Source organism: Brassica napus, chromosome C3 (assembly GCF_020379485.1).
Source record: "Brassica napus cultivar Da-Ae chromosome C3, Da-Ae, whole genome shotgun sequence".
Lineage (NCBI taxonomy): Eukaryota > Viridiplantae > Streptophyta > Magnoliopsida > Brassicales > Brassicaceae > Brassica > Brassica napus.
Window position 1 is genome coordinate 54,146,201 of NC_063446.1, and position 26,016 is coordinate 54,172,216.

Below are 26,016 nucleotides of genomic sequence, written 5' to 3' on the forward strand. Positions count from 1 at the left end.
TGAAGAGGAGGGGGACTTCAAGGAGCGGATCAAACAGCTCGAGCACGAGAAGTCTGAGGAGGCCGAGAAGGCGATGAACATGATCATCCTGAATCTTGGAGATCATGTGTTAAGGAAACTTGAAGATTGTACGACAGCAGCATTGATATGGTCTGCACTTGAAAGGTTGTATAATTCTAAGACCTTATCTAATAGAATTCATCTACATCATAAGTTCTATACATTCAAAATGATTGAGTGTAAATCAATTGATGAGAACATAGATGATTTCTTGAAACTTGTTTCCGGGTTAAGCAGTGTCAATATTTCTGTTTCAGAGGAGGTGCAAGCAATACTGTTGCTGAGTTAAATACCGTCTCAGTACAATCAGCTCAAGAAAACACTGAAGTACGGTAGAGAAACCTTGACCATTGAGGATGTGACGAATGCTGCTAAGTCAAAGGAGATTGAGTTGAAGGATGTGAAGGATTTAAGCACTTCACACATCACACGTGGAAAACCTGATAAAAGAGAAAGCTTTAAAGGCAGGAACTTCAACAAATCAAGATCGAGGTCGAGGTCAAAAGTGACGTGCTGATATTGCAAGAAAGAAGGTTACATGAAGAAAGACTGCTATGCTAGGAAGAAAAGAATGGAAAGTGAAGATAATGACGAAGCAGCGGTGATGGTAGACAAGCTGCAAGAGATAGATGCTCTAGCTATCTCTGATCAAAATCCAAGAGATAGATGGGTGATAGACTCTGGGTGCTCGTACCATATGACTTCGAGACGCGAGTGGTTCTGTGAGTTTGAAGAAATCACAGGAGGACAAGTTCTGCTCGCAGACGACAGAGCAGTCTCGGTTCAAGGGATTGGATCCATTCGTATAAACACATGAGGAGGAACCGTCAAGAGGCTTGCTAACGTCAGGTATGTACCTAATCTCAAGGGGAATCTGAAATCGGTTAGTTCCCTTGATGTATGTGCATGGATTTAGGCAAGAAGGTGGAGACAGAAAAACTTGTTTCTACAAGAAGGACATGTTAGCTCTACAAGGAGTCTTGTGTGGGAGTCTATATCTTCTGGATGGAGATACGATTCAACCATCTACAAATGCAGCAGTGGCGAGAGATGACACTGCATTATGGCATAGTCGTCTAGCTCATACAAGCATGCAGAACTTGAAGGTGTTAGCAGAAAAAGGAATACTTGAAAAGAAGAAGATCAGTGAGATAGACTTTTATGAAAGTTGTGTTATGGGTAAGAAAAAGAGGCTCAACTTCAAAGTAGGTAAGCACAACAGTGACGATGTGCTGAGGTACGTACACGCTGATCTCTGGGGTTCCCCTAATGTCCATTGGTCTATCTCTAAGAAGCAATATTTTTCTATCTATAATAGATGATTACACTAGGAAGATTTGGATTTATTTCTTATCTACTAAGGATGAAGCTTTTAGTAAGTTTTGTGAATGGAAGAACTTAGTAGAGAATCAGGTAAACCGGAAAGTAAAATGTCTTAGGACTGATAACGGTTTAGAATTTTGTAACATTGCTTTTGATAATTTCTGTAAGTCGCATGGTATTGAGAGGCATAGGACCTGTTCATATACACCGCAAAAAATGGAGTTGCGGAGCGTATGAATAGGACTATCATGGAGAAAGTGCATTGTCTTTTGAGTGAATCAGGTCTAGAAGAAAAGTTCTGGACAGCGGCAGCTGCAACATATGTTTATATCATAAACATGACACCTTCATAAGGAAATGACTTCAACATACCAGAGGAGCTTTGGCTCGGAAAAAATCCAGGTTATAGACATCTCAGAAGGTTCAGGTCGGTGGTCTACGTACATTTGGATCAAGGGAAATTGAAACCGAGAGCATTGAAGGGAGTCTTTATAGGCTATCCAGTTGGAGTTAACGGCTACAAGGTCTGGTTACTTGAGGAGAGGAAAGTTGTGATCAGTTGAAATGCGGTGTTCAGAGAAGAATATCTGTATAAGAATTTGGTTCGGGGAAATGGAGAGAAAGCAGTGGTTGAGTTATCAGAGGTTGATGGAGTTATCAGAAACTCAGTGGAGGTTTTTAAAAGCTCAGGAACTACAACACAGTGTCAGGATTAAGGTGGAGCAGCTCAACAAGAGTCAGAGAATCATGACAAAACCGAAGAAGTCACTGAAGACTTAAGAAATTAGTTGCTTGCTAGAGACAGGGTACAAATAGAAATTGTGAAGCCGGAAAGGTTCACAAAGGATTCAGAAGTTGCGTTTGCGTTATTGGTATCTGAGGAGATAGACTGTGAAGAGCCAAGAAGTTATGAGGAAGCTATGAGAAGCCAAGACTCGGACAAATGGAATGCATGAATGGATGATGAGATGAAGTCGTTTGACAAGAATAAGACTTGGGTTCTAGTTGACTTACCAAAAGGGAAGAAGACGATAGGCTGTAAGTGGATATACAAGTACAAGCCATGAATTCCCGGAGTAGAAGACCCAAGACACAAATCAAGACTGGTGTCGAAGGGTTATTCTCAAAAGGAGGAGATCGATTATCAAGAGATCTTCTCGCCGATGGTGAAGCATATGTCAATTAGACTCATGTTGTCCATGGTGGTAGACAAAGATCTGGAACTAGAGAAGTTATATGTGATGACGACATTCTTACACGGAGAAATAGAAGAAGATATTTACATGGATCAGCCGCAAGGATATGAAGTAGGAGGAAAAGAAGATAAAGTATGAAAATTGGTTAAATCCCTGTACGGCTTGAAGTAGGCTCCCCGACAGTGGAATAAATGTTTTGATCAATGCATGATCAAATATGGTTTTGTCAAAAGTGAATTCGACTTGTGTGCGTACTTCAAGAAACTTGGAGAATGGAGATACATCTACTTACTTTTGTACGTAGACGATATGCTACTTGTTTCAGAGGAAATGCCTGATATCAACGAAGTGAATAAGATGTTGGGAAGTGAATTCGATACGAAGGACTTAGGACCAGCACACAGAATCTTGGGGATGGACATAAAGAGAGACAGAGCAGGTGGAGTTCTCAAGTTTTCTCAATCGAGATACATCACGAAGGTTTTGCAGGTGTTTTGTATAAATCAAGCACATTCAGTGTCAACTCCATTGGGTGCTCACATCAAGTTGGTGTCAGTAAAAAAGGCAATCAGAGTGTTGGGACAGAGGAGGGATTTCCATACTCTAATGCGGTGGGTAGCATTATGTATGCTATGATTGACACACACCCAGACTTGGCGTTTGTTGTTGGAGTTGTAAGTCGGTTCATGAGTAGACCAGATGCGACACATTGGGCAAGAGTTCAGTGGGTGTTGAGGTATATGGTGAAGACTCAAGATGTGAGTTTGATGTTCCGGAAACAAAACGACGACAAAGGATTCAGAGTGGAAGGATACTCAGACTCATACTTTGGAGGTGATCTTGACAGAAGAAGGTCAACAACAGGCTACGTGTTCAAGGTAGGAGGGAATACAGTCAGCTGGAAGTTAGGAATTCAACAGATTGTGACGTTATCAACAACTGAAGCAGAGTATATCTCTTTTGCGGAAGCATTCAAGGAGGGTATGTGGCTAAGAGGGCTAATAGAGGAGCTGGGTTATCAACAAGAAGAAGTTACTGTGGGATTTGATTCGCAAAGTGCGATTTGTCTCGCCAAGAACAACGTGTTCCATGACAGTACGAAGCATGTAACAGTGTCTAAGCATGTGGCATTGAAGATGAGCTTTGTGAGGGACATGGTCGATGCTGGAGAAGTGAATATTCAGAAGGTGTCGACTAAGAAGAATCCGACAGATATGTTGACAAAAGTTATTCCATGTCTGAAGTTTGAACAAGCTCTTGATGAGCTTGGAATAGCCAAGTGCTAGAAGAGTGACTATGCTTGACGACATAAGGGATGAGTGCGGAGCTGTTGACGTCAAGGTGGAGATTGTTATGATTTGTGACAAACAACATCATATATCATTAAACTTAAACCGGGTTGGTTAAGTTTATGTTTTGGTACAAGAAGCAATTGAAGATAACCGGTGATGTCGTTGGAGTTTTGTTGGTTCAGCGTGTACCGGGTCTCGTCTTTATAAGGGATTGAGAAAGAAACATCTCATCAATCCATAACAGAAAGAACTCATCAAAGAATGAGAGAGAGAGAGAGAGAGAGAGAGAAGAAGAAGGAAGATCGAGAGAAGTTGAGAGCTAGAATTGTATCTTGATTCTTAGCTCTTGGAACTGATCTTTGTAATCTCAAGCGCTGATTCTAGTGGATGTATTTTCTAGTGTCGTCAAGCACCCAAATCTAGATATCTCACAACGAGACTCGAACTGGGTTAAAAATCGTGTGTCTTTTTACTTTCTAGTTGTTCTTTTCAAACGAGATATCGAGTGAGGCGAGAAAACAAACACGTACGATTGCGTAGAATCTAGGTTCAAAACTTGGATCTTCGATTGATTCATCACAAAAATAATTAGAAATACCAAAAAAGAACATTTATACTTTAGCAAAAAATAAATAAAAAAATTAAGCTAAAGGTTATTTGAAGAAATAACGGAAGCTGCATTTGTATTTTAACAGTCATAATGAAGTTCTGGCTGCCTGTCCAACGCATCACGAGTACATTATGGGCATGACTCAAGAGCGTGTTTGTCATCACATCAAATTAATGAATGAGAAACCCTAAAGCAGTATGTCTTATTAAAGACAAAGGATTTGAGACTTGAGAGAAAGCTAGAAGTAAGAAATCATTTCTGTAATAGAGATAGTGTGTAAGAGAGCAGAGCGGTGTAAGTATAAATAAGCTTACTACATTGCATATTCTCCTAGGACAGACAAACATAGCATACACCACGTGCTAGTAAAGGGCATTGGTTTGCGATACTTTTTTTTTTGGTGTGCGATATATATGATACTTGTTGTCTCGATTTGTAAACACTATCTTGAATCTATTGGATTCCGAATTACCAACTTGACTAGATGTAACTCTTTTATTAACATGGATGGACTCAGGGGGCGAATCCAGACAACTATTTTCATGGATGCACTAGTATTTGATTTAAATATTTTATGTATGCACATAAAAAAATTTGTGAAAGAATACATTAGTCCAAAAAAATATGGGTGCACAGACACTCCCTATCTACACCCTAGCTCCCCTTCCACCCGGATGGACTGATTGGGGCACAGGGATGTATAATTTTTTTTCCATTATGCATTTAAAAAGAATAATTTTTTTCTATATGAACATAATTTGTTTTCTTCATTTTGGCTGAGGGTCCTTAATTTTTAACAATGTTTGGACCGGTGCTAGTTCTCATTCTCTTTTTTTTTTTTTTTTTTTTTTTTTTTTGCTAGGGCCGGCTATTCAGGGGAAACAAGCGGTGCTACCGCTCCGGGCCAAAACCCGTGTCTCCCCGTATATTAATAGTGAAGGGGTCCAATTTTTTTTATAAATCTATATTTTTATACAGAAAAATAAAAAAAAATTAAAAATTAAATTAAAAAAGGCCCAAAAATATTTGATATATATATAGTTTTATTTTCATCACAAAATATACAAAATATAAACATAAATATAGTTATGAACGGAGTTTGAGATTTTTCATTCACATCTTTTAAAAAATAGTATCATATTTTCTAGGAGTGGGCGTCCGGGTTTGGTCCGAGTTCAGATAACCAGTTTAAATTATTTTTAAATTTTTTAATTCATATATATTTTTAATTTCTCAAAATATAAACATAAAATAATATATTACATATAAATTTGAATAATGTATGCAAAATACCTAATTTAACATATAAATTGGTTTGACTTGAATATTTGGATAGAGATTAAATAATTATTTCAAGTATTTTTGGTGTTTTGTCTATTGTTAGCTATTTTAAACGTTTACTTTTGAAAAATTTAAAATATTTTTTGGATACTTTTTATATATTAAATCTAAAAATAGTTAATACATCTAAGTATATATATCTTCCTACCAACCGCATGTACCGTTTTGGATTAGAAAGTATGATTTCCCGTAGCCAACGCAAGTTGATGATCTTGTCCAACGGAAACGATGCCGGTTTCTCTCCAAGCAGTCCTTCTTCAGTGATAATGTCTAGCGCAAATTTCCGTTGGCATATGCATATACCCGAAGCATTACAAACCACTTCTATACCCAAAACATATTTAAGAAGACCAAGATCCTTCATCTTAAAAAAACTGGTTCAAATAACACTTGAACTTTGCAATCACCTCTGGAGAACTTCCCGTAATAATCAAATCATCCACATAAATCATTACATGGATCTGAATCTCATCACTTTCACACACAACCAAAGAATAGTCTGCGACGCATTGCACAAAACCATAATCCCTTAATGCCTTCGATAACTAAGCAAACCAACATCTCGGCGCTTGTTTAAGGCCATAAAGAGACTTGTGCAATCAACACACTTTGTTCTTGTCATCTACATGAAATCCCAGTGGGAATCTCATATAGACTTCTTCTTCAAGATCACCATGCAAAAATGCATCATCCATCTGATGTACTTCCCAATCACTAGCAGCCACCAATTCAAGAAAACATCGAAAAGTCGTCATCTTCGCCATTGGTGGGAATGTTTCTCTATGGTCTTCTCCTTCAACCTGGTGATTACCAAACACCACCAGCCTAGATACAGTACACCCATCTACACCCGAGAACTTTTTTCCTCGGAGGCAATTCTTCCATTGTCCATATTCCACTGTCCTCGAGAGCTACTATCTCATGTTACATAGCTCCTCAAAAATTTGGATCCAAGATCGCTTGAGAATAATGTTGTAGAATCACATTCTCTGTGACAGCGGCTAAGTAGATCGTATGGTTCTCAGAGAATCAGTCACATGAGAAAAAAATTTCAATGGGGTAACACGATGTCATATGTATCGTATTTGCCACAAAATCTTTAATTCTTGTCGACTTTTTTTTCTGTCTATGTTCTCTACCCAGCAGTTCCTCTTCTATAGGTACTGAAACCACATCAGGTTGATTCAGATCAGAACCATATGTGCCATCATCATTTATTGCCTCATCATGCTCCAGCACAACACCATCTAAGTCATGTTGTGCTGTCTCGGTTTCCAACTCAGTTTCAGCGCTTATTGGTGGTGTAGACACATTACCGTTCGGCTGATGCAGCTCAAATTATTCGATTGGTGTAGTTAGAACAGGAGCCGATATGATAAACTCATTATCATCCTCCTCAGTCGATGGTAGAGTAGAGAATGAAAACTCATCTTCAAAAAATATCACGTCTCTAGAGACTGAAATTTTCTGGTTTCAAGATCAAAAACTCACCAGCCTTTCTTCCCGAAAGGGTAGCCAAGAAATATACTTCTTTTTCTCCTACTTGCAAACTTATCTCCTACATGTCTTTGTTCGTGCACATAACATATACAACCTATTGTACGCAGATGTTGTACCGGTGGTGGTCGATTATACATCTTAAAAGGTGTTTTCCCTTTCAGCACCTCCGATGGAATTCTATTTATCAAATATCCAGCAGCCAATGCACACTTTTCCCAGAATTCAATCAGTAGAGATCCCTAAAAACGCAATGCACGAGCGACATTCAGTATGTGTCTGTGTTTTCTTTCCACTCTTCCATTCTGTCGGGGTGTCTCAACACATGAAGTCTCATGTATGACTCCTAAATCACGGAAGAAATCAGTAAGATAGATAAAATCACTACCATTGTCAGATGGAAATGTTTTTATAGGAGTGTCAAACTACCTTTAAATTAGGTGAAAAAACTGTGTGTATTCGCGTCAGAGCTTGTTATTTATTAGGCAACAAGTAAAGCCAGAGACTACGTAAATAGTCAACAAGAATTGTAAGAAAGTATTGTGCTCCATGCAGAGCTGGCGTTCTATAAAGACCCCACAAGTCGCAATGTATCAATTCAAAAGGAGCATTAGTCTTATTCAAACGGTTTGAAAACAAATCTCAAGAATGCTTAGTGCGGATACAAATTTTACACGCTTTATTGTCTAAAAGACCAGAACTAGAAAAACTAGAAATATACAGCTTATGTACAACTTTAGGAGAAGGATGTCCCAAACGTCGACGTATCCCGTGACAAACGTCGACGTATCCCGTGACAAACGATCCATGCACCCAGTCATCAACTCAGCAGCCACATTCACACTCCTAAATAAGTACAGTCTATTCAACTGTTTGCCCGCATCAATCAGGGTCTTCGTGATGCGGTCATGAATTGTACAAAGCTTATCATATATCTGGAAGTTGCAGTAACTATCAAGAGTCAACAATGAGACTGAAATCCAATGACAATCTAATCCATCAACCAAGAAGACATATTTCAGTTCAATATGTGTTCCCATCGAGGCCACACCTTTCTCATTTGAAACCGTAAACCTACCATCTGGTAACTTAATATTTATAGGTGTCATATACTAAATATCCATAATATATCCCTTTAATCATGTCATGTGGTTCGTAGCACCACTGTAAAGTATCCAAGTTTCAAAGAAAAACTTACCAGATAAATGTGTTGGTGATGGTTGCTTTCTTTCCTCCAAAATAAACACAAGTGTGCGCCACTGTGTCTCATTCAGACCACTGAACCCCACCCGATCTGCTACAGTGATTGCAGACAAACTGGATCCTTGAGAACCGACACCAAGAGCTCTCATTGCATTGACTAGAGCTATCTCCTTTCCTCTGTTTTTCGTCGGAGCCTGAACTTCCTCGGTTTCCAGGTCCTTTGTTCCTTAGACGATCTCCCCACCATGGAGGATATCTAATCTTCCGAAAATAGGTATCAGCAGAGTGTCACGTACAACCACATCTTCCACACTTTAGACTCTTGTCTCGATCTTCTGAAGCACCTTTGTTTCACGGCTGTGATTTCACCGCAAAGCTTACACCTATAGTCTTCTCGGTGTATGATAGTACAACCAAACAAAAATCCTCTTCTTGAGTCAACACATTGTAAACATTATCCATAGTTGAGAAACGAACCCGAGAAATAAGAGCTGATCGAGTCAGTATGTAGACATCATCAAGTCCACGTACAAATTCATGTGCTCAATCCTCATCACTTTCTTGCTTACGTGCCAGATAAAAATTACAAGTGCAAGATCCAAACTTGAATCTCTTTAGGGGTCGATAGTCAGTCAACGTAGTCAACAACTTGTTCAAATATCCAAAGTGAACTTCAATCGGTTGTCCTCTTTGTTGTGTCGTTGCAATCTTTGTTTTGATTCTCTAGATCTTTGAACCATTCTTCACTGAGAACCTCTTCTGGATATGTTCTTCTGGATATGTTCCTATAAGCTGTGTGCTACATGATGATGCGACATATTTGTGCAGATGTTCGCATCTATAGTCAACTTCATCCAGGAGACCACCAAGGCATTGTTGGTCCACCTATCTTCAAGATCCGACAACTCTTGTCTGGCTGTGGAATACTACCATCCACGAAACCAAAATTCTTACGAGCTACAAGGGAGAGTCTCAAGTTAGGGGATATAGTTCTCCTTTGAACTCTAATGATTTCTTATGACGTTGGAATGATTCCTCCATCGCTTGTCTTTCCGTTGGTCATTGTGTATCACACGAAACTTTGACAAAATATCAAAAGAGAATGTTTGATCAATCAAGAAAGTAACGATAGCTTTGATCAAAGAATAATGATGATTTAGCCGTCAAGGATGAAACCCTAGTAGGGCTCTAATACCATGTCAGAAAACAAAGTATATGGAAATCGTTTTCCGTCTTCATTCCTTAGGTCCAAGACCTTATTTATACAAGAGTATCTATCCATAAATGGAGATACACATAATATAAAAACATATCAAATGATAACTCAATATATTCTTTCTAGATATGTACATATCGTAATACTTTTTCTGATCAGATTTGGTTCGGTTCTTTGGATTCATGTATTTTTGCCCAACCCTACACTTTCCTTTCAAATTGTTGACTTAGAGGATTCTTTAGATTTGATTAGGCTACAACTTATTGAAAGCATGTGTTTATGGCTGTAACTGGTAACCATTTTAGGAATGTATGGAACAAATGGAACTAGAATCAACATAATAAAATGGAATTGAATAGTAATAATTTGAAAAATTAAGGGAATGATATATTTATATGTTTTTAATTATATTAAAATTATCTCATTTCATCCATTCCTTTTATTCTTTTTTTTCTTGTTATCATGAATGATTTTAAACGTGATTCACAAACTTTTTCTATTTTCTCATAGGAATGTATGGAACAAATGGAACTAGAATCAACATAATAAAATGGAATTGAATAGTAATAATTTGAAAAATTAAGGGAATGATATATTTATATATTTTTAATTATATTAAAATTATCTCATTTCATCCATTCCTTTTATTCTTTTTTTTTCTTGTTATCATGAATGATTTAAAACGTGATTCACAAACTTTTTCTATTTTCTCATAGGAATGTGTGGGATCAAAAATTTTGATTTTTTTCAGTCAACTGATAATTGGTTTTAGAATACTCATGAACAATTCATAAAAAAAACATTCCAGTTACAGCCTATATATTGTGAGTCCACTAAACTCAACGGAAACAGTTTTTTTAAAAAAGAAAAATCATTAATTAAAATAGAATACAACAATAGTACGACAAATGAAACAAGAACAAAAATACACCTAAGTCTAACCACATGTTACAACAAATTCATGAAAAGATAAAAAGATATGAATGCCAAGATTAATGCATGACACATGAGCCCATCCTAAAATGATTGTTAGAACCTCAAGAACTCATCCGAGAATAGCATCATTGGGCAGTCTCCACTAGACGAGAAATAACAATTGCAGCATTTAGACAATTCTGAACCCATAAGCATAGACTGATTGAACAGTGCACCGAGGTTACCAACTCCCCAACTAGACAAGGAATTCAGCCTAAGCGCAAGAACATGGACTAACCTTTGCGTCAAACTGCCCAAATCACAACATTCACCAATCCATAATCCACATACGAAAGAAGAGAAGACCAAAGCTTGCAATCGAGGAAAAAATGAGTCGACAAAAATGATAGACACCCATAAACAGAGAGAATAGAGGAGAGAGGAGCCTTACCATGGATAGGAAAGAACACGGCTTCAATGCAACAAGTAGGTGGATATAAACCAGAGGAGAAAACACACTACCTTCACACTGACACACCAACCAAAGCCTGAAGGACATAAAGCAGACCATACAACATCGAACGCGACTGGAACATAAAAACCGAAGGTTCAAAGGTGTGAAATTCGACCACATAAAGAAAACGATAAGCTTCTGCTAGCACTAGGAAGAAGGGTCCCCCTGTGCACCCACTGCAAAGCTTCCACCATCGGGAGACAACGCTAATGGTAAACCCTCGCGACACATTGCCTCCAAGAGCCGGAGAGAAGAAACAAAATCCGCCGCTCGTCAGCCACTCATCGGTTCGCCACACCGCCCCAAAGGAAAGTAGATCGAAGATGGATAAGGATCCCCACTGAGTCACACGGCGTCGTCAACAAAAACACATAGGAGATCTAGGAAAAGGAAAAATTAGATCCAGCGGCAATTTTGGTTTTAAACACTATTTGTGAACTGATTTTTTAAAATTTGCTTACATGTCATAACCACATTAATTCTCACAAAAATATGATATGGCTTCTAAAAATTAAAAGACAAGAAGGTAATTGTGAGATGTACAGTTTTATTTATCTAAAGTTATTTTTTTGGTAAGTTTTTAAATATGATAATGATTCATATATCATCATTAACATTAATATAAATAAATTAATAATATATTTAAAAATATAGCAATATTTTCATGTTATAAAATATAGAAAAATATATATACACTATTTTGTCAAAATTAATTAGAAGTATCTTAACTTCTTTTTTGACAACAAAAATTACTCTACTAAGAAACCATCGGATTGGAGAGCCAAACCGGAGGAAATGATTCAACATATAACATAGGTGAAAGAGAACTCTTCGCACCACTTGCGAGCTTGTCCGTCAATTTGTTTTGTTAACATATACAAAATTATGATATTATATATTGTTAATTTTTTGAGATTTTAACTAAAAGATGTTAAGCAGTGTGAATTTAAGTTTTCAAATTATCAATTTATTCATGTTTAATCGCAAAGAAATATCAGGAAGAAATATCTAAATTGGACGATTGATGGCTAATTAATAGATTTATTTTATTAGTTTAATCTATCTTATATAAAGCAAAAAATAATATTTACTAGTATTTATACATTTAGATATTAAAATAAATATACTATTTAAACGTAATATCTTTTTTTTTAGAAAATAAAAATCTAATCTTAATAAAATTTATATAAGTGTAAATAAATTTAAATTTAATAGTTAAAATAAATTACAAATAATTGGTTTAATGGTTTTAACTTTTAAACCAATAAATTTAGAAATTAATTATATTTAGTATTGATTAAAATTATTATTTTATAACTGCGTATGGCGCAGAAAGCCTGCTAATCATTTTTATCACGATCTTTGCAAAAAAAGGACTGAGAGAAAGAAAAGAGGGGTCAAGTGTTTACGCTGCGTTTTGTGGGGGTGGGGGTGTCGTACGGACACAACTAAAAGACGCGCTGTAGATTTCGCATCACCTCTTGGCGGAGCCAACGAGACACCCCAACCCAAACACTCAGAGATCTGATAGAATAACACAACTCTTAAAAAACTTTTCTCTCTTATTCTTTAATTTATTTATATTTAAAAATTAGGTATTTATTCTTTCTTTCTTCCTTTCTACATCGTCACCAACCTACCTACCTCTAATCTCATTTGTCTCTCTCTCACTCACTCAAACCCTCGAAAGCCTGCGAAGAAAACTCTTGAAGCGTCTCTATCTCTCTCGTCTTGAGCTTTCCTCAAAGGTATAGATTCTCAATCTCTCTCTTTTCAGTCCATATTACGATTAGATTGCAGATTGTATTGGAACATATATCATCTCTGTAACTGGATTCCCCCATTCTTTAGATCTGAATCGTTTCTTAGAACCGACTCTCAGTCTTATGGTTTTACGTCTCTTGTGGATTAGATTAGAGTTTCTGCCTTTTTTGCTTATTATTGCTGGCTGTTATCTTTGTGAAAACAGATGGCAGCAACATCAGCAGCTTCTTCGATTTCAATTGGATCAAACCTTTCCAGAGCCACCAGCTCCTCCTCAAGGGCACAAGCTGTTAACTTTAACTACTCTCTCCCTCGTTTCACCGCTCTGAGATCATCCACTCTCCTCTCTGGACCAGAATCCTCATCTTTCGCCAAGTCTCTCCGCGGTTCCGTAATGAAATCCCAATCAACCGACACGAAGCCGTACGGATTGAACATCAACGCATCGTACAAAGTGGCGGTCCTCGGTGCTGCCGGAGGGATCGGTCAGCCTCTGTCACTTCTCATCAAAATGTCTCCTCTCGTCTCCACCCTCCACCTCTACGATATCGCCAACGTCAAGGGAGTCGCCGCTGATTTGAGCCACTGCAACACTCCCTCTCAGGTTCGTGATTTCACCGGACCGGCTGAGCTGGCTGATTGTTTGAAAGATGTCAACGTCGTTGTCATCCCTGCTGGTGTGCCGAGAAAGCCCGGTATGACCCGTGACGATCTCTTCAACATCAACGCCGGTATAGTGAAGACGCTTGTTGAGGCTGTCGCTGATAACTGTCCTAACGCGTTCATCCACATCATCAGCAACCCTGTTAACTCCACCGTCCCCATTGCTGCTGAGGTGTTGAAGAAGAAAGGTGTCTATGATCCCAAGAAGCTCTTTGGTGTCACCACTTTGGATGTTGTGAGGGCTAACACCTTTGTTTCTCAGAAAAAGAACTTGAAGCTCATCGATGTCGATGTTCCCGTCATCGGTGGCCACGCTGGAATCACCATTCTGCCTCTTCTATCCAAGACCAAGCCTTCTGTCAGCTTCACTGACGAAGAGATCGAGAAACTCACTCTGAGGATTCAGAACGCTGGAACCGAGGTTGTGGATGCTAAGGCGGGTGCTGGCTCGGCTACTTTGTCGATGGCCTATGCCGCAGCGAGATTTGTGGAGTCGTCTCTTCGTGCTCTTGACGGAGATGGAGATGTTTACGAGTGCTCGTTCGTGGACTCCACTCTCACTGATCTTCCTTTCTTTGCATCACGGATCAAGATTGGGAGGAACGGAGTTGAAGCTGTGATTGAGTCTGACCTCCAAGGGCTGACTGAGTACGAGCAGAAGGCACTAGAAGCTCTTAAGCCAGAACTGAAAGCTAGCATCGAAAAGGGTGTTGCATTCGCAAACAAACCTGCTAACTAAGATCTTTGATCTCATCTGAGAGAAACATGCTTCTACATTCGAGAGGATAACAGTTTCCTTCTGATCATTTTGAGTTTTGTTTTGTTTTATTTTTGTTGCATCGGCGAGACATTTTCTGGTTGTAGAATAAAGAATGTATTAGCTTCTTCGGTTCTGAAGATGTTGGATACACGACATTGAATCAGATTTTATGATGAATCACACCAAATATCATCTTGGTTTTAAATAGCGATCGCTTTGGTCGCCATGGCGCGAGGCGAGGTGTAGCGGTGACCTCGTCGCTTCATCACCTCATTGATTTTAGACAAACCAACTTGGTTTGTACAGATTTAGGTTATTAAACCGAGGCCCTTTTAACATGAAGCTTTGCCGTCTAATATAATCTATCAACAAGCCCTAACTCAATCTACTATATGATAATTCCCAAAAGTTTTCATCAGCCTTTCTTTGATATTATTCTTCTCTATTCACGGCCTTACAAATCTTCTCCCTAGCTCTTTTTTTTCGCGGTTAGTTCTCTGTTCTCATATACTATTTTCTCCTATCAAGCAAACCTCTATTCTCTCTCGCATCATTCTTCCCTTATCTCAGACTATTCTCTTCTACTTTGAACTTCCACTATGTATGAGACCGGAGGATCGTCCAAGAAGAATAACTCAATGAATTTGTTGTTTTAATTTATCTTTTACTGTGTTTTTGTTATTGCCATGTCATAACATGGAGTTATAAATAAATAAATAAAACACCGTTTTAAATGTGTTACACATGGCGATCGATTTGCCTCGCCACGGCGCTTGGCGAGAGTCGAGCCCCTAATCGCATTGGCTCGCCACACGCCATTTAAAACCCAGAATATCATTCATTACATTAGCCAGACATATATAATGAAGAGAACTAGAACAGGGAAGGTCTCTAGCGATCATACACAAACTTTGCGATGTTGTGACAGTCAAACACAAGCTAGTAGATTCTTGGTCACTCTAATGTTTGTTCCTGGTGGAGTCGCTACTCAATAGCTAGCTCTCTCGCTATGGCATGTCAACGCTGTGTCCCTTATCTTCTTGTGAATCAAGATTGTGCAGTTCCGATGTGATTTTCTGCTTGATCTCGGCCAGCAATTTATAGATTTCTTACGCTGATGCTAAAACATTGTCTAGGATAAATTAATCCGCCAAATTAGCCAAAAAGGAAAAGGTCAAAAGTCAAAACAGTTCTGTAGTAAGAAATCAGGGAACGTCTCTAGAATATTCAACTTATTAAAAGCTATCCAACTTGGGTCGGTCCAATTTGCCAACTCTATTGAAAAAGAAGCAAAATAAATTATTTTAATGTCACATTATTTCATTTCAGCCGTTGAATGGACCGATTATTTAATTACTTAATCTGATTTCAGTGAATCAGATAATGCGAATCTGATTTAAAAATAATACTGCCTCCGTTTCTAATTATAATTAGTTTTGCTTACAATCAAAAACACGAATATTTAAAAAATTATTATTTAAAAAAATATATCATTTAACCAATTAATTCAACCAATTATTAAAAATTTAATATTATTTTATTGGTCAGACAATATCTAATAAATAAAAAAATGCATTAAAATATGTAAACTATTTATATTGAGAAACAAATTCTTTTTGATAAAACTACTTACGTTTAGAAACAGATTTAGAAAAGGGAGTAATTTGATTTCAGACATTGTTCAAAAAAAAAATCTGATTTTAGTGAATCTTAAATTAAAAATTAAAAAAGGAATGAGAATACGTAAATAAATGATTACAGACATGAATGTAAAAACAATTTCAACCCAATGACTTCCGTCACCGTTTGGTTAAATTGACGAGAGATGAGAAAGTAACAAGGCTGTTTTCTTTTTCTTAACTAGCCGTTTAACAGACGTTATCACAGACGAAGCTCCAAAGCTCCGTCTCGTACATACCGAACCTCTTTTCAATACACACGTATGAGAGAGATCTTTTATACATACACACGCGCTCCCATAATATATTTACATTGATTCTGATTTTTTTTTTCTGACCGAACACGGAAACAAAACACGAAGTTTAAGAGTTTCGTCTGAGGTTAAAGGTTCCAGATTTCGAAAGAGTTTTTTTTTTTTAATTTTTGGTTCAAGAATCATTTCTAGGTAATGTTGATTTCTCTCGATTATTGTATCTCTCCTCTATTATTTATTGTTCGATTTTGTCTTGTGCGATTTGATTTTCATTTGTAGAATATTAGGGTTTCATTATTGTAGATCGAATCGTTTAATCTCTCCTTGTTTGTTTTTAGAATTTGAGGTTTTTGATTTTCTTAAAGTATCGGAGCTTCTTGTTACAGATCAACAATCATTGGTGTTGAAGTTTAAAGATGTCGGATCATTTGAGTTTATGTACCGATCGTCTGATAACGGCCGAGAGCTTGGAATCAGAAAAGGATTCTGGAGAAAGTTCCAGGCTTCAAGGCAAAGATGTGGCTTCTTCTTCATCTGCGGATGAAGCTGAAGATGCTAGGAAGTACTATGCTGTTGTTGCAGAAGAGGAGCCGCTTCTGCAATCTGTTGAGTGCCGTATTTGCCAGGAGGAAGATATCACTAAGAACTTGGAGACTCCTTGTGCTTGCAATGGCAGTTTGAAGGTATAAAAACAATTCGATTTTCTTTTATAAGTTTTTAATATTAAATCCATTTTGCTTCATTCTTCTTTGTTTTTTTTTTTTACTTTCTTGGTTACACAGTATGCTCACCGCAAGTGTGTTCAGCGTTGGTGTAATGAGAAAGGCGACATAATCTGCGAAATATGCCACCAGGTAATCATTAATCTGCTAAATCTTTGTGTCAGTATAAAGATCTAGGCTTCATACTTTATAAGGTGCAGCAAATGCAAATTAGATTTAACTTTGGGTTGATGAAAATGAATCAATTTCAATATGTCAATACAAATGCAAATCTCATATTAAGCTTTGATGAAGCAATGAAATCCACTTTACAAGGTTCCATATTGTTACAGATGCTCTAAGTGCTTTAACTACAAGGGATTACCAATTACCACTTGTAAAAAGCTCTCTTTTGTTTTGTTTGTTTGTTTGTTTCTTATGAACAGCCTTATCAATCTGGATATACAGCACCTCCACCTCCTCCTCCTGATGAAACTATAATTCACATTGGGTAAGTTTTTTTCTGAATTAGTGGTTTGTTTATTGGTTAAACAATTAGAAGGATAATATACTTTTGAGATTTCCTTACTGCTGCCATCATATTTCTCGTTATCTTTGGGTATATTTAATCTCGTTTTGATTACCTCCTTCATCCTTTATCCCTCATTTCTCTTGATTTGGAAACGCTATACTGTAGTGACGACTGGGAGAATGGAGTTCACTTGGACTTGAGCGACCCGCGCATTCTAGCAATGGCTGCGGCGGAACGACATTTCTTGGAAGCTGACTATGACGAGTACTCTGAGTCTAACTCTAGCGGTGCTGCCTTCTGTCGCTCTGCTGCTCTCATCGTAAGCTCCCACTTCTCTTTTGTTGATGTTTCTCCAATCATCTCTTTTTTAACTGTGACGCGCTCCACTGTTATGGCAGCTGATGGCACTTTTACTGTTACGTGATGCACTAAACCTCACAACTAACCCAGATGACGAGGACGATCCCACTGCCTTCTTCTCTGTATGAACATCTCTTTACTTCATACCCTTTCTGAATTCACTTCTTTTTTGTGTATCTTTGTTAACCTTCAATTATTCTTTTTGCTCTCTCTCTCTCTCTCTGGTTTCAACACAACAGCTTTTCCTTCTTCGTGCTGCTGGTTTTCTCCTCCCATGTTATATCATGGCATGGGCCATCGGTATTCTCCAGCGCCGGAGGCAAAGACAGGTATGAACATGACAAATGCTCTGTATAACTCTTTTAACATTGTAAAAAAAAATGCTGATTTTGTTTCTGATGATATCAGGAAGCAGCTGCGCTAGCTGCGGCGGAAGTTGCCTTCATGATACACGGTGGTGTGCCACAACGCAGGGGACTACACTTTGCTGTAGCACCAGAGCAGCCGCCGCCAATATCCAACCCAACACCAGTCTGATCTCTCCCAGCAATGATTCTCCGGTAAGACTATTAATACCAAAAAAAGCCTGAACTTGGTTGTCAAAACTTCCACCTACTTATGCTTCTTCTTCAAATGTTTTATCATTTTACTCAGTATGTTTGTGTTCTCTGAATCTGTTAAATTGTTACTTCTCTTCTACCAAATGTTGTCAAAGCTCTCAAGGCATCTTATGTACAGTCTTATTATTGTTATTATTATGGTTATTTTTTCTGCAAGACAAAGAAGAACCAAGTAAATAAGTTTTTGATTAAATGAACCACACGCCAGATTCAGTTAAATATTTGCGAACTCCTTGGCATCTTCCTCTTATCATCCGAACCTTGAACTGTCAAGACTACCCCCTTTGTCAATCTTGAGACAAGCTTTATGCTTATCAGTCTTTAACCTCTTCATCAGGCTCCTCCATGGCGTTTGCCTTTTGTCTAAAGATCATAAGATATTGCTGATACTACTGGAGGCATAGAGGAGCTTCATAGTTGCTATTACCGGTAAACACCCAGATTGTCACTTTTGACAACTAAAAGCATGAAGACTTTAGTGGCAAGATTCTGTTCTTTTTAGATAGTGGACTGACTTCACTTGACTTCACTTGACTTGGCTTCCATTTTTGCAAAAGTCTTGCTCCTTTTCTCCTTTTAAGTTGAACTACCACCATTTGCATTTCGTTAGTCCCTTATCAATCATATTCCTTCAGAAACATGAGAATCTTTCTTTTACTTCTTCCTTTCATCTCTTACGTTACTTGACGCATATGATTTTACCGATGAAACTGATAGACAAGCCTTGTTGGAGTTCAAGTCTCAGCTTTCTCAAGGCAAAAGAGTTGTCTTCATGTCCTCGCGGAATCACTCATTCCCTCTCTGCAACTGGTATGGGGTTACATGTGGCCGCAGTCATAAGAGAGTTACTCGTTTGGACATTGCAGGATTGCATTTAGGTGGAGTGATATCACCTAATTGCAATAGATGTGGCTTCTGTTTTAGACTATCTTCATGTACATTGTCATGATCCTATAGCTCACTGTCTTAAGCCAAGTAACGTCCTTCTAGACAATGATCTAACTGCCCATGTTAGCTCGTCTTTTACTCAAGTTTGACCAAGAGTCCTTCCTAAACCAACTTAGCTCGGCTGGAGTTAGAGGAACCATTGGTTACGCTGCACCAGGTAAAAATATCATACATATGTAATATTTATGAAGAAAATTTGTGTAATTAATTATATTGCATGGTGTTGTTTATGTGAATAATGGTGCAGAATATGGAATGGGAGGACAACCATCAATACATGGTGATGTGTATAGTTTCGGTATTCTCCTTTTGGAAATGTTCACTGGAAAAAGATCAACCAATGAAATATTTGAGGGGAACATTACCCTCCACAGCTACATCAAATCTGTCTTGCCTGAAAGAGTAATGCATGCGGCTGATGAACCGGTTGGTCTCAGAGTCGGTTTCCCGATTGCTGAGTGCTTAACATTGGGTTTTCAAAGTGGGACTTAGGTGCTGCGAAGAATCTCCTACAAACCGAATGTCAATGAGTTAAGCCGCAAAGGAGTTAATCTCAATCAAAGAGAGGTTCTTTAACAAGGGTCAGACATTGAAGCGTTCATGATTTCCCCCCTCTTATATTTGTACCCTATGAAATAACGACTCATTCTAAGAGGCATGTCTTATGGTCTTTCAAAATTTGTGGTTTCAATTCCTATACTAATACTAGACATATTTGTGTTTGCAGAAAATGTTATGAATGAATGATGTTTTATTATACGTACAAATGAAATCAATGTTCCCTGTTAATAGCCATTTTAGATCCATCCATGTATGAACGTGAATGCTATAATAGCTCTGCTACTAATGTTTTTTTTTTTTTTTGAAGGATTAGTTTTATGCTCGTCTCTGTTAAAACTGTAAAAAAGAATGCTAATTCCAACAGACAAAGACAATGCAATGTTTCTTATGATATCAGGTAGCAGCTGCTCTAGCTGCTGCGGAAGTTGCTTTTCATGATACACTAGAGCTGTCAAATGGTCCGTCCAGGGCCCAATTGGGCTTGACCAGTTGGACCATTTCAGTTTTGGATAGTAATGGTCCAAACAAATGTCCAAAACCAATAGAGATGACATGTCCATGGACACCCAATAATATTTATAATTATTTTTCAATTATTAGTTTAGATTTTACTAGGGAATAATCCGCGCTACGCGCGGAACTATATTGATTTTCAAAGATTAATTATTTAACTAATCTTATTGTTTTATATCAAATGCTAATACTAAAATATATTTTAATAATATTTACTTATTATTTATTTTATTTAGAGAAAATTTGGAAAAAATATACTTATATGAGATTTTAATTTGAAAACTACACCATTCTTTATAATTTTTGAAAACTACACTTTTGTATATGAAAATTGACTAAATTGTCCAATTTGAATATTAATCAAACTTAATAATTTCAAAAAATAAGATAAATCAAAATCTTAATAATATATCTACACACCACTGCATATCTTACAGTTTTATTGAAAACAAAAGAAAACCAGCTTCTCGTAGGTTAGTATCTTCTCTGTAACAAAGCATTGTCTATTTGTTTCATAGTTTATTCTTCTTTTCATTCATAAGTTTTTTTTTGTTTTTTCATCTATTAAGTGTAACTCAATTTCTTAAATTCTCATTTTCTCTTCTTGCACAAAGCATATCTTTCTGTTTAAAATTCAGAGAAACGTTTTAAAAAAAAAATATCAGAGAAATAAATTTACGAAAGATATATATATATATATATATATATATATATATATGTAGGAAATGACGTGATTACTTTTGTATATGGGGTATTAGGGTTGTTGTGCAACTTTGTTTGTCTAAGATTAAAAAAAATTAAAGCTTATACATATAAACTTCTTAATAAAGATACCAACACATCATAATTTGTTTCTTTCATAACATCATTGTTATTTTTAAAATCAATTATAAGAAAACAATTTGTTATTTTAAAATTTTAAATAATAAATAACACATTCATCTCAAACATAGATTTATCTTAAATATAAATAATTATACTATTATTATTACTTTCAGATTTAATTTTATTTATTAAAATATATAAGTGGATAAAACTGTTTTTCACATCTAATAATATGTAGTTTTCAAAAAATAAAATAAAAGGTGTAATTTTCAAATTTCAAACTGCAAATAGAGTATTTTTCAAATTATCCCCTTTATTTAACATTTTCAGATATATAGTTAATATAATTTTTCTATTTCTTATATTATATATTTTTATTATTTATTTCTTATATATTGTATATTTACTTAGACTAATATTACGCTAGATGTTTAACGTAATATTCTTATTTCTTATATTGTATATTTACTTATTGTTTAGTTTTTTTTATTATATTATATATTTATTTATTCTAATATTTTTTCTTTTATATTAAATAACAATATTAAAATCAATTTTAACGTAATATTTGTATTTCTTCTACTGCATATTTACTAATTTTGTTTTTTTATATTGCATATTTATTTATTCTAATATTACGATAGTTGTTTAATGTAATATTTATATTTCTTATATTATATTTTTTTTCTTACTTATTTCTTGTTTTTTTAGAAAGGGCTTTATTTATTGTTTCTTATATTGTATATTTACTTAATCTAATTTTATTACTTTTATATCTAATGGTTATATAATGATAAATGTTTAATTTAATGTTTTTATTTTTTATACTCTATATTTACTTATTATTTATTTTAATAATATGATAGATGTGTATATTTACTTATTCTAATATGATAGATGTGTATAATTTATACTGTATATTTACTTATTATACTGTATATATTCAAATTTTTTGATATATGCGTTTAATGTAGTTTTTATATTTCTTATATTGTATATTTAATTTTTTTATATAATATATTTATTTATTTTAATATTATGATAGATGCTTAATGTGATATTTCTATTTCTTATATTGTATATTTATTTATTATTTTTTAATATACATTTTAATATATATGTTTAATTTAGTTTTTCCACTTTTATATTTTATATTTACTTATTGTTTTTTTTTCTTATATTGTATATATATATTTATATATTCTAATTTTCTTGTTTTATATCAAATTATAATTTTATGATAGATGTTTAATGAAATATTTATATTTCTTATATTATATATTTCGAAATTATTGATTTTTTCTTATATTATATATTTTCTTATTTTAATATTATGCTAGATGCTTAATGTAATATTTATATTTACTTACTATTTATTTTACTATATATTTTTAAGTTCGATGTGTGATTTAGTTTTTTTTATTTCTTATATTGTATATTTACTTATTGTTTATTTTTTTCTAGCTTTTATATTGATTTTCAAATGTTAATTATCTAACTATTCTTATTTTGTATATTTATTTATTCTAATTTTTATGCTTTTATATCAAATGATAATATTATAATAGATTTTTAATGCAATCTTTACTTATTATTTATTTTATTATATATTTTGCAGATATATTTTTAATGTAATTTTTCTATTTCTTATATTATATATATATATATATATGTTTTCTATAATGTATATTTAATAATTTTAATATTACACTAGATGTTTAATATAAGATTTTTATTTCTTACATTTTATATTTATTTATTGATTATTTTCCTTATATTATACATTTACTTATTCTAATTTTCCTGTTTTTATATTAAATGATAATATTAAGATAGATTTTTAATGTTATAATTATATTTATTATATTGAATAGTTACTTCTTATATATTTTTATTTTTCTTATATTAAATGATAATATTAAGATAGAATTTTTATGTAATATTTATGTTTCTGATATTATATATTTATTTATTATTTATTATATTTTATATTTATTTCTCGTCTATTTTGTAATACCATGTGGTTTCTTTGGAAAAAATAGATTTTTATATTTATGTTGACGGTATATGAAAAACACTTAGTTTTTAATATGAAAAACATATAATTAGTTGTAAAATGATAAATCCTTATAAATTTAACAATTTCATAAAAACTAATGCAATGTTACAATGAAAAGATAATTCTTTCACATTCTTTTAGATTCCTATTATTGATAGATTAATTTATACCAACTCTATTTTGACTAATGTAGTATTTACATTTTTTAAGTTGTGTACTTACTTATTATTACTTTTTATATATTACATATTTACATATTTAAATGTATTTAATTTTTACATTTTAAGATAGATGTCTAATGTAGTATTTTTATTTTTTAAATTTTTAATTGACATTTTAAGATAGATGTTTAGTGCTTAATATACTTTTTCCAATTTTATATTATGTATTTACTTATTAATATTATTTTCATATATTATATGTATACTTAATATCTATATTTTACATTTTAAAATAGATGTTTAAGGTTTAAAGTACTTTTTCTATTTTTTTAAATTGTGTATTTACATTTTAAGATAAATAGTTAATGCTTAATATATTTTTTCTATTTTCTTATATTATGTATTTACTTATTAATTTTTATTTTTGTATATTATATATTTTTTAAATTGTGTATTTACTTGTTATTTTATATATAATTTGTATATTATATATTTGCATATTTAAATGTATATTTACTTATATTTTCGTATGATTTAATGTATATATCTTATTATATAAAGCTTGGTTATTCAAAATTGCCAATTAACATGAAGATGACACATGACAATTAAAAATTTAAGATGATGACATGTGTTAAAATCTATCATAATTAATAATATAAATATAATAAGATAATAACACAAAAGAATTATCTAATAGTAATTTTCCTTTTTTTAAATACTAAACAAAGATAATAATAACAAAAAATTATTTGATGGTTTTTAGTTGACAATAATTTTATTTTTCTAATTTTTTTTCCTTTTTACAATTTCTAAACAAAAAATATGTATAATAATTTACGTAATACTAATTTTTTTTAAAAAAAATCATTTTAAAAAATACTAAATAAAGATAACAGCAAAAGATTATTTGATAGTTTTTTTAGTTGACAATAATTTCATTTTTATAATTTTTTTTCCTTTTTACAATTCCTAAAAGAAAATATGTATAATAATTTACTTAATAATAATTTTCGTTTTCTAAAATAAAAAAAAATATAATTGTGAAAATTAGTTTGATAGTAATTATCTGTTTATAAAATCTTCTACAAAAGAAAATTGTTAAAGAGTGTTTAATTGTAGTTTTCTTTTTTCTTCTTCAAATCTAAAAAAATTAAAATAAGTATTTCAAATGTTTTCATATAATAATAGACTATTATTTAAATAGTAAATTTTCTGTTTAAGAAATCATATTCCAAAAAGGATTACAATTTTTTTTTTTGTAACTGAAAAGATTACAATTTTTCACATCTATATATAAGATTAAACTCTCCTATATTTTATCACCAAACATAATTGCTTAATATATCATAATTAATAATATAAGTATAATAAGATAATAACACAAGAATTATTTAATAGTAATTTTCCTTTTTAAAAATCCTAAACAAAGATAATAGCAAAAGATTATTTGATAGTTTTTAGTTGACAATAATTTCATTTTTTCTAATTTTTTTCCTTTTTACAATTCTTAAACAAAAAAATATGTATAATAATTTACTTAATACTAATTTTTCGTTTTCTAAAATCATAAAGAAAATATAATTGTAAAAATTTCTTTGATAGTAATTATCCTTTTATAAAATCTTCTACAAAATAAAATTGTTAAAGAATGTTTAATTGTAGTTTTCTTTTTTCTTCAAATCTAAACAAAAAATGTAAAACAAGTATTTCAAATATTTCCATATAATAATAAACTTTCTTATTTAAATAGTAAATTTTATGTTTAAGAAATCATAATCCAAAAAGGATTACAATTTTTTTTTTTTTGTAACTGAAAGGATTACGATTATTCACATCTATATATAAGATTAAACTCTCCAATATTTTGTCACCAAACATAATTGATTAAAATCAGAAACTCTCTCATACAAGAAAAACATTAGGTACATTTTTTTATTATATAACTTTATAATTATCGTAAAATATGATATTGTTATGCGTAAGTTATTGGCACAATTATGTGTGTTAGTTCCTATAGACGATATAAAATTGGTTATTCTGTCATAGTAAGTCAATGTCAACATCAATTTATTATGTTACGTCAACAACGATTGATCAATGCAGTATAAACGGTTTATTATGGTTATGCGAGTTAGATAATAATTTTAAAATCAACAACAAGTGTTATGATTTTGATTGTAATCAGGGTTTAGTCAAAAGGTTAACTAGACAATTCTTACAATAAGACTATGTTTGAAAAAAATATATTTACTATTTTCTAACTGAAATTGTTATTTAATTTGCTATCATGCATTATCAAGGAAACAATGAATTGAGAAGGTTATTTAACACTAAATCAGTTAAAAATATTAAAAGATAAGAAATTTGAAAAAAGAATAATGAACTTATAGGAAGGAATATCTCATACTTAATAAAGGTAATTTTTTAAAAAATCTTTTATAAATTT

At 33.5% G+C, this 26,016-nt stretch overlaps 2 protein-coding genes across 4 annotated transcripts; both read left to right on the forward strand.

Moving 5' to 3' along the window:
• Positions 1-12,618: 12,618 nt before the first annotated feature.
• LOC106395698 (malate dehydrogenase, chloroplastic) lies at positions 12,619-14,559 on the forward strand. Its single transcript, XM_013836085.3, has 2 exons — positions 12,619-12,915; positions 13,137-14,559. The coding sequence occupies exon 2, from the start codon at positions 13,137-13,139 to the stop codon at positions 14,331-14,333; it is 1,197 nt and encodes a 398-aa protein (XP_013691539.1). The 5' UTR covers positions 12,619-12,915; the 3' UTR covers positions 14,334-14,559.
• Positions 14,560-16,203: 1,644 nt separating this feature from the next.
• BNACNNG15100D (uncharacterized LOC106395675) lies at positions 16,204-18,656 on the forward strand. Of its 3 annotated transcripts, none has more exons than XM_013836068.3 (8): positions 16,204-16,479; positions 16,674-16,970; positions 17,070-17,141; positions 17,435-17,499; positions 17,686-17,839; positions 17,919-18,002; positions 18,120-18,209; positions 18,289-18,656. In XM_013836068.3, exons 2-8 carry the CDS (start codon positions 16,704-16,706, stop codon positions 18,415-18,417), a joined length of 861 nt encoding a protein of 286 aa, XP_013691522.1. In that variant the 5' UTR covers positions 16,204-16,479; positions 16,674-16,703; the 3' UTR covers positions 18,418-18,656.
• The last annotated feature ends 7,360 nt before the right edge of the window (positions 18,657-26,016 follow it).

Excerpts from the sequence above, each read along its gene's own strand:
- LOC106395698 (XM_013836085.3), top strand. The coding sequence starts at position 13,137 with ATGGCAGCAACATCAGCAGCTTCTTCGATTTCAATTGGATCAAACCTT.
- BNACNNG15100D (XM_013836068.3), top strand. The coding sequence starts at position 16,704 with ATGTCGGATCATTTGAGTTTATGTACCGATCGTCTGATAACGGCCGAG. Across the intron at positions 18,003-18,119 it reads ATCCCACTGCCTTCTTCTCT|CTTTTCCTTCTTCGTGCTGC; the intron begins GTATGAACATCT and ends TCAACACAACAG. Across the intron at positions 18,210-18,288 it reads AGCGCCGGAGGCAAAGACAG|GAAGCAGCTGCGCTAGCTGC; the intron begins GTATGAACATGA and ends TGATGATATCAG.